Below are 9267 nucleotides of genomic sequence, written 5' to 3' on the forward strand. Positions count from 1 at the left end.
AACAAAATAAACTATGAATTAAGGAGGTTAATATTACGTGAAAATGTAAACAAGCATTATATCAATTACGGATTCACTTTTTTAAGAGAAAGGGGAACGATTTTTAAGACCAAGACAAACTCTGCTGCCAACGCTTTGCTAACGCAAGACTAAACAGAGGTGAGGTGGTTGTGCGTGGAGTTGTTGTCAGCATGCCATCTTCTTCCAGGGGTCTTTCATAACTGGAAGAGGAAGCGTGTTCCGACATGAGCAGCATTCCAGACCACAGCTCCAGCCTCGCCGGTGTCACACTCCTCCTCCAGGAGCAACACCTTCCCTGAGCAGCAGCAGCAGGCGACTGCTTCAGATTAATAAGTGAGATTTCAGCTATTTTCACTGCCGACACATATCAAACCGTCAGATCCTCCTGCTCTCGGCTTTTCTCTATCAGCACATCAGTATTGCTGCACTTTAATAACTTTTACTGTAGCAGAAAATCCCTGTAGTGCAGTATTCAGCCTGATGAAAAACAGATTAGGCTTGTTCTACCTAAAAAATAATATTTTCAACAGTTCACAGGGAGTTTTATTCAAGATAAGCCATCTCTAAAAGGTGGTGGCTGACATATTTGATTAAAAAGACATTTTCTTAGGGCTCAGGCACAGGGATACTAAAAGTTCAAGTGGAGGTGGAAGATTAAAAAAAGGAGAAACTAAGTTTTATTTGAAGCCATTAACAAAACTAACCATTAGTTTATGGATTCCAAAAAACTACAATTACTTTTTTTAATAGTATCTTATTTATTTATCTTATTTAATAGTAAAATGGAAATATTGAGTTCTGCAATTTTCACATTTTAAAGATCCAACTTGTAACCTAGTCATCAGAAAAAATGTAATTCAAGAGATGTGTAAATAACCTGCAGCCTGTAGGGAAACATTCGAAAGCGAAAACCAGCAGAATATCAATGAAGAAAAAAACTGTATGGGCAGCGAGGGGAAATATAATTTTTAAAACCTGACCATTCTTTTTAGATTAAATTTTCATTTACACCTCTAATTAGTTGTTGTCACGTGAGATCAAAAAGCTTTCTGGAAAGTCAAAGTAAGAAAACGGCTCAGTTCTCTTTTGGCGTGAGAGACCGGTGATCCTCAAGCATCTATAAACACAATGCAGCGCAAAAGAGAAGCCTCGTCTATTGGACTTTCATGACAGGTCATCATACGTGTTCGCTCGGAGCAAACTCGCACCCCTGACCCGGAGGCAACAGATGGTCAGAGCGCGTCTGTGTGAGAGAACTGAAGGGAACATGGCAGCGAGGGAGAGGTGGACGGGGCGGAGCGCTGTGGGTTTGTCTGAGGTGCTGAAAGGAATGCAAACTTGTAAAGAGGGACGCTGATTTCCTGAATGTGCTGGTATGAACCTGTGCCATGTGAGCCTGACAGTAAAACCCAATTATACTCGCGTCTAAATCTCTTGAGTGACTGAATCCTTTTTTTCCTCCTCAAAGACAAACAACAACACTTAATCCACTTTCCCATAGGCTTCTCTCTTATTTCCTGGATTCCTTTTCCTTCTTGAAGCCTCCTCTCTCTTTATAAGAGCAAAACACACACCAGCTCGTTTTCTCCTCGACACAGACAACACTCTGTTGTGTATACAGAGTTTCTGCACCCCCCTCCTCCTTCACAGGGAATCTTTTGCTGTTTGCCATACATTCCTGTTGCCTCTCATTCAAATGGTAATCAGGATTCTCAGTGTAGATTTTTCTTTTTCTACCTTTTGCAGAGCTGAGATCGTCCGGGGTTGCGTCACATGTCAACACTTGCCTGCTAAATGCCAATATCACTAGAGCTGAAAAACAAATTCTTGTCCATGTTGCCTGCTCCTCCAGTCGCCCCTCTGTCCTATACCTCTTTAAAAATTTTAAAGGAGAGACTATAATCTAAAAAAAGAGAGAACGCAAATGTCCGAGTCAGTTGCTCAGGACATTGTCTGGAACTTGTCCTGCCAGCCCCTAGTAAAATGTGAGCCTATGCAAGAGCACAGCTGAAAGAATACAAATATCTCAGGATGAAAAAGAGATGCCATAGACTTCCAAGATGACGATGAAGATGTCAACTTGGAGAGACGACAAGATTCGAGAGCCTTTGGCGAACAGGTCCGACACCGGTGTCGATACGCCGTTAAAAAAGACGCAGAGCAATTTATATTCATGAATGATCTACCCGGGCGCAACCCCTCACCTGGATGTTCTAGGAATGTTCTGGAAATGACGAAACACAATCAAAGTTTGTTTTACTGCTAACGGTAATTAAACAACTCATCATGCTGCGAGTGTTTGCCACACACTGAGACAGCATCCCGTGAGTCATCCATCTCGTAAACCCTCCTGGTATGAACCCTGATGCCTCAGGTTTCTGCTCCATCACCCGATCCGTCTTTAGAGCTACCATCCTCCATAAATCTGTCCAAGTGCAGACAAACCCGACAAGACAAATTATTCAACTTCCACCATCAGACATGTGGGTTTATGTGAGGGGGGGAAAAAAGAAAAAACGGCAGCTTGGTAACAAGGTGTTTGGCAGAATTCTGAGAACAAACACCACGTCGACACGACCTGACAGCAGTCGAGGAGGATTGTGTTACACCTGCACCTTCAACTCAGAGATATTGTGAATCCACTGAGGAGGCAGGAAATAATGTCATCAAAATGTTGAGCAATACATCGTAAACCTTAGTCCTGACTTTACTTCATACCTATCATACCTGTGTGTTTGGCTTTTAGAGGAATTGTTGCAACACTTTGGGGGATAGGCTTTTTCACTGGGTAGCTAAGCATAAAGAGTAGTAAGATGGGGGTGCAGCTAGCCTGGCCCTTTCTAACAGTAACTAATTCTGTAAACAACTCTAAAGCTTACGGAGCCCAGGGAGAGAAACATTTCCAAGATCTCTAGAAACTTTTGAGTAATCTTGGGAATTTTTGCAAGATCCTGAGAAAGTTTTGCGAGATGTTCTTTGCATTTCGCACACATCCGCCAATATCCTTGAAGCTCCCCAGAGTACTGCAGTTGGTTAGTAATGAATTCAACCAGGTCAGAGGCTTTGTAGGGAGACTGTCCCCTTGCACTGAGAATCCTTCTCGGACATCTCTCAGGATTGTGCACAATGCACAAAAAGATATATAAGAGATCTCACAAAAGTTAATCTATTAGTTTTTCTTTCCATGTCTCTTGTATGGCACTGTTTCAGTCACAATTTAGACCAGGTCCTATAGGCAGCCAGTGGGATCATGCTCCTCTGCCAGAAAGCAAAGAAACCTACCTTTCACTTTGTTTCCCCCCCACTGCAGCTTTTTGCTGCAGAGGCCAATATTTCCAGCCCTGCAAACTCAGGATGATTGTTCTCTTAGTATGAACCAGAGGACTGAAAGAAACAGAAATAAACGAAAAGACCTATCTGCCTGCAGGGAGTGAGAGTGAGTGGGAGATCTCCTCTGTTTGTGGTGCCGATGGCTCCGTCTCAACTTCAGGTTTGACTGACACACTGGTCCTGAGTTCAGTTCTGGGCAAAACATGACTCCTGGATCCTACCTGCCGGCATGCCACTGCTCTGCCGCAGCCCACCACAACAACACTATAAATCCTTCCAGCTGCAGATACAATCGTGCATGCTCGATACAGAGACGTGCACATTCCTGCCGATGTGCACATTATCCCTCACCCACACATTTATGAGAAGTGACACGCTCGGCTGTGGGTGATCGCAACAATTTACACCGTAATTAAAGGACAAGCCAGAACAAAAATGAATTAGCTCCTGTCTAATTAAGCCAATATCTTGTCTTGTGTCTTAATAGTGAGGTTTAATTTCGAGCAACACTCCAGGGGATGAACAGGACTATTTTTAGAAAGTCTGAAATATGCAAATATTAACATGAATTAAGAGTGGACCCAAAAACTCAATGAAGATTTTCAGGCCAAGACAAGGAGTTCACTGGAGCTTTTGAAAGCTTCTGGCATTTCTTTCTTTTTTCCTTTTAAATGGCTCTTTGTGAGGCACTGAGAGGCCCATGGTGGCGATGTAAGCCCAGGGCTGACCTTAATAAATACTTAATCGCCGTTCATTTTGTTCATTCATGGCAAAGAATTAAGTGACACAACGCAAACAGGTTAAACAACAGGAATGGCATCCTAAATATTCAACCTAAAGTCCCTTTAAAATGCAAGTTACCATGGAGCTGTCCAGAGCAAACGACTGGGGAGGAAAGTGACATGACAGCCAACCCCCCTCCCCAACAAACACACGCGCACACACACACACACTCAAACACACACACACAACTACCACAAAGAATAACTGCAGTGGCTTTTCTCCTGCTTCGGATTCCTCTGGCCACAGCTGTGGAAAAGTTCAGTGGGGGACAGAGAGAGGGGAACGCTGAGCAAAATGGGGTTAGGGGAAAAAATGAGACTCGTGTGGGGAAGAAACCTCGGAAACTAATATCAAGAAGGTCCTGTCTTCATTTTAACCAAAAGGCAGCAGAGGAAAGAGCCGGAGGAATAAAAGTTGCAGGGCCAACGGCGGCTGGACGCCAAACACGGAAGGTTCCGCTCAGCGGCTTTAGAGCTCTCACTCTATTTCTAGCAGCACGGAGACCTGACAGTCCAACAGAAGCCAGCGCACATGGCAGCACGTCCATCAGCACGCTCATAAACATCCAAACACATACACAACTTTTACAGAGGGAGAGAAAAATGAATGGCAGACTAAACCAATTCTACATTTCTACAATCTCTACAACAAATGTCAATACAAAGTTTTCCAGAGAGGCACTTTTCAGATCCAGTGATTAAACTGGCCTTGTTTGCAGTCAGCTCAGGTCAGCATTGACTCAGAGTGTAAATCATTCTGTAAAATCAATGAAATGGTCACTAAATAAATAAGCAGTGTGAAACTACTGTAATAGAGCTCAGCATCATGTCAAGGTGGCTGCAAAGTTTACCAAATTTCCCTCGGGACCAATAAGGTTCTTATCCATCTATTGATCTGAGCATTAATTCCTGCAAATGCTTTTAAAAGTGACTAAATAGAGTTTGTGCCAAGACTTTTTGTCAATTAAAGTGTCCGAGGTCAAGGATGAAGTGTTGGTCTTAACCTTTGTGGCAAAATAATTGATAAAATGAGTGAGCGATTCTAATCCAGTACACTTTTATGCCAAGTTAATATCTATATACCTACTCAGCTCTGCAAATAGGAAATAACCAAAGTGGCTCAGACCTCTCAGAACAGAAATTGTTCAAGCTCTTGCAGAGAACGACAGGTAGAAGACGAGGAAAGGGCAGATGAGGGAGAGGTGGCGATGGGGAGCGAGAGATGGAGGCAACATTAAGGCCGGTACGTGGAAGGAGCATCTACCAGAGACAGCATGTCGGTGACGTAAGTACAACAACCTCGGAGGACTGAGGAGAGACACGAAGCCGAATGCGTAGGTTTGCTCTACTTCTGTTTCACAAAGCCACGGTTGCTATTGTTTATTTAAGCCATTTGGTCAGTTACCATCTGTTCAATACCGAACTTTCTTTCTACCTTTGCCCAGATATGTTGTTGGTGTGATGTTAACCACCAACCCTCTGACTGCAGCTGCTCGCTCTCAGAAACAGTCACGTCCTCTCTACATGTTTGACCTTAGCAGCAGAGACTCTAGCAACAGTTCACCGTCTCGTTTGTCTGTACAATGTGTGAAGTGTTTGTTCGCCAATAAGGCCTGAAAACACACGTTTGCTAGCAAAGTGGATTCATTTGGACCAATGCATGATTCAAAATACTACGCAATGGTAATGTTGCCTTCCTCGTTAGTTTAACTGCACACTCTCTCCTTGTTTTGTAAAAAATAAACTATACAAGGTCTGTTTCGCTTCAGCTACTGAAGAAACTGAATATTCGCTTTCACGCTCTGTATTCCACCAATGTGTCATTGCCGTGGCGATGCATGAATTTGTGGGGTGGAGCTTCTGAAGGAGCACTGAAGCGAGGGGTTTGTTTGTTTTGGTGTCGAGTTCAAATGTCAAACAGTCTCAGGGATTAACAAGCTGAGAAAAATGGAAAGTTTAACAGCAACAAATTTCAGACCAAACCGGGGGAACTGCCTCTGCTGAGGAGGATACTGGGTGATGTCACTGAACTGCTGTTAAATACCAGAGGAAATGTATTTAAGCCTAATTTCCATCCCATCCATTGCAAATTAAACCTGAATTGAGAAAACGTACATGGTTTCAGGACACAGATGTTTTCATATACTCAAACCTCATCACAGGCAGAATATAAAAGCATGGTTAGAAAATCATTTGTCATTTTGAACATATTCAAACATTATACACACACACACACACACACACAAACCCACCACCACCACCACCACCACCACCAAAAACACCGCCGCAGCTATAAGAGGAGAGTGAGTTAGTTGTTACTGATCTATACTGTGAGTGATTCGACCTACAACATGATGTGCGATTAATTCAGTGTTAAAATGCACCTAAATTAGTAAGAAGGACAGAACCCGCCACCGGTTAGAGAGTCGTAAAAGGAAAGCAAAGAGATCTGAGGTGTCCCGTCCCTTTGCTTTGCATCCAGAAGAGGAGGAGTGCAGTGTGGACCACCACCAGACGGAGTTTACTATGAGTGGAGGAGGATGATAATTATCAGACGTGAGGAAGGAGGGTGAGAGGTCTCTGATCTTAGAGGATCCACGGGAGCTGAGGCGACTCCGTGTAGCCTTCCTACCTGGCTGCTGCTGCTGTTGCTGCTGCTGAGGTGACTTGACTGTTGGGGATTTAGCCTTGCCAGACTTGACCTCTCGGCCTGATGTCTGGACCCCAGGTTTGGACCCACCCAGGTTAGCCTGGGGACAGGGGCGCTCCTGGCTCTGGCCTCCACCACGAGACAAAGACGAGCCCTCTATACGCTGCTTCATCTCTGAAGACAGCAAACGGCCTTTGTGCATCCACTCTTGCATCTTGTTGACGGTGACCCCGTGGCCCTTGTTGAGAGAGTTGGGCCCCTGAGCACGAACTCCACTCAGCTCCTGCTTGTTGTGACTCTGATGTGTCGATGCCTCGGCATTGCTGTCCGAGGATCCCGTGAGGCTGTTGACCGAGCCGCTGCTCTCATTGAGGGGCCTGCCGCGGTCCTCCTCGCCACCAGCATCTAGTAGCAGCTCATCGCTGCTGATGGCGTTGCTGTCCGACAGCTCGCCCACGTCTCTGACTTCCTCTTTAGTTTCTGTGGCCTCTTTATCAGAGCAGATACCTGGGTTCTGTGTTCCAGGAGCCCTAACACATACCGAGACGCCACCTGGGTATCTGAAGGCTCCGTCACTAGCCGAGCGCAGTAACGTTGGTCTCATCTCGGTATAGGTCAGGTTCACCAAGCTCTTACTGTTCAGCCTGCTTCTGAGGCCTGACTCGGGGTTCCCACTGATGCAGAGCAGGACCGAGTCGGTGTCAGACACCTGCTGTGGGCTGTGGTCTCCTCCTGAGGACCAGGAGTCACTGTCCATGTTTTTGGCCGACAGCCTGGAGCACAGACTGTCTCTGGAGTGGCTGCTGCAGGAGGAGGTGGCCTGCTGCTCCGTCAAACCACCACCGACCTGCTGCACATCCAGGTTGATGTCATTCATAGCGTTGATGAGAAGGTAGTAAGCTTCCTGCAGCTGGTTCCTCAGCCTGTCTGTCTCCTGGGCACTGCCACCTCTGTCCTGACCCGACGGGGGCAAGTCTGCAGCCTCGGATCGATCAGTTTTTACTCTGACCGTTTCATAAAAAGGCAGAATTTCATTGTCATAGTAATCCTCGTCCTCGCTGTCTCCGGGGTATCTGAGAGAGGCCTGTGTGGCGCACGGAGATGCCCTGTTGATGTCGCATATCTCTAACTCTGTGGGGAAAAACGTGGGGCACTGCAGACCCCCCACAGTCCCCCTCACGTCCCCTGCGAACTCTGGCTCGTAGCTCTCGATGCTTCTGATTAAAATGTTTTCCTCCGTGTTCCTTGGCACGCAGTTTGGGTCCACGAGCTCCGCGCAACGTGCCTCCAGGGTCGGGTTGTTGTCAGAGCTCCAGTTGGCGTTGTGTCCGTGCAGGGCCGCTGCAGCCGCTGCCATGTGCCGGGACTCGGCTCCGTCCCCGGGCTCCGTCCCGTCACCACCGGCGGCAGCGACCCGGCTCTCTGGAGGAGCTTCCCCGGTGTGCGGCTCAACCCGGCGCATAACGTGGTTTGAATTGTCCCCAAACCCGATTGAATCCCCGCCGCTGCGCTGCCGAGGCACCGACACGAAGCGTTTTCTCCGGACCCCCGCCGGCGAGCCCGCGGTTTCATCTGCGGGTCTCAGCCCCCGGTGGCTCTCGTCCGCCTCCCCGGACACACGACCCCCGACCTGCGCGTCTCTCTGAAGCGAGACCCCCGGGAGCCGCTCGTTAACCCGACCCCTGCCCCCGCTGCTCTGCTCCGGGGGACGCGCGCCGGACAACTCGGCTGCGCGACTCTCCCGGAGCCCCACAGCCCGCCCCGGGAGCCCCGTGGCCCCGTCAACACAATTCTCGTACGCGCTCATTCTCTCCGCGGCGAGAGACACAACCGGAGCCTCACCGGAGCCTCCCCGCAAAACTTTTTCTTTACCTTCTCGGCTCCCGTCCGCCGCCGCCGCCGCAGCAGCAGATCCGTATCCACCGCCGAGCGTCGCTCCTTTCTTGGATTTCTTCCCCCGGAGTTTCGCTAGTAAAGTCCTCCGCAGAGGATCAGCCATTCCTCCGCGTTCACCCCCCGGTCGGATTCCTCCCGGGGTCGTTCAGCTCGCGGGCTCCAGAAGGAAAACACCGAGTGGGATCTGCGCGTTCGCCGCCGTCAAAGCTCGCCGGGCGGACGCGCTCCTCTCCATTCTCCGCTGTCACCTCCGCTCTGTCGCCTCGGTTCTCTCTCCCTATCCCTCCCTCCTCTATCTCTCTCTCTCTCTCTCTATCCCCCTCTCTCCCCCTCTCTCTCCCTCTCTCTCTCTCTCTCTCTCTATCCCCCTCCCTCTCCCTCTCTCTCTCCCTCTCCCTCTCTCTCTTTGCAGGACTGCACCACCTCTCTCTCTCTCTCTCTCTCTCTTGCACGACTGCACCACCTACCTATCTCTCTCTCTCTGGACCCTCTCTCTCTCTCTCTCTCTCTCTCTCCCTGCTCAACACTGCACTACCTCTCCCTCTGCTCCACCCCCCACCCCCAATCTATCTCCCTGCTCCACAAACA

At 48.2% G+C, this 9267-nt stretch overlaps 1 protein-coding gene across 2 annotated transcripts in view; it reads right to left on the reverse strand.

Annotated features, from left to right (window-relative positions):
* syde2 (synapse defective 1, Rho GTPase, homolog 2 (C. elegans)) overlaps window positions 1-8964 on the reverse strand; it is a 47291-nt gene extending 38327 nt beyond the window's left edge. For both annotated transcript variants that reach the window (XM_035176166.2, XM_035176167.2), the window contains exon 1: window positions 6766-8964. In XM_035176166.2, coding sequence (XP_035032057.1) covers window positions 6766-8782 — 2017 coding nt within the window. In that variant the 5' untranslated portion in view covers window positions 8783-8964. The remainder of the gene's footprint in view (window positions 1-6765) is intronic.
* Window positions 8965-9267: the final 303 nt, after the last annotated feature.

The sequence above is a fragment of the Hippoglossus stenolepis genome, chromosome 14 (genome assembly GCF_022539355.2).
Source record: "Hippoglossus stenolepis isolate QCI-W04-F060 chromosome 14, HSTE1.2, whole genome shotgun sequence".
In the NCBI taxonomy this organism is placed as follows: domain Eukaryota; kingdom Metazoa; phylum Chordata; class Actinopteri; order Pleuronectiformes; family Pleuronectidae; genus Hippoglossus; species Hippoglossus stenolepis.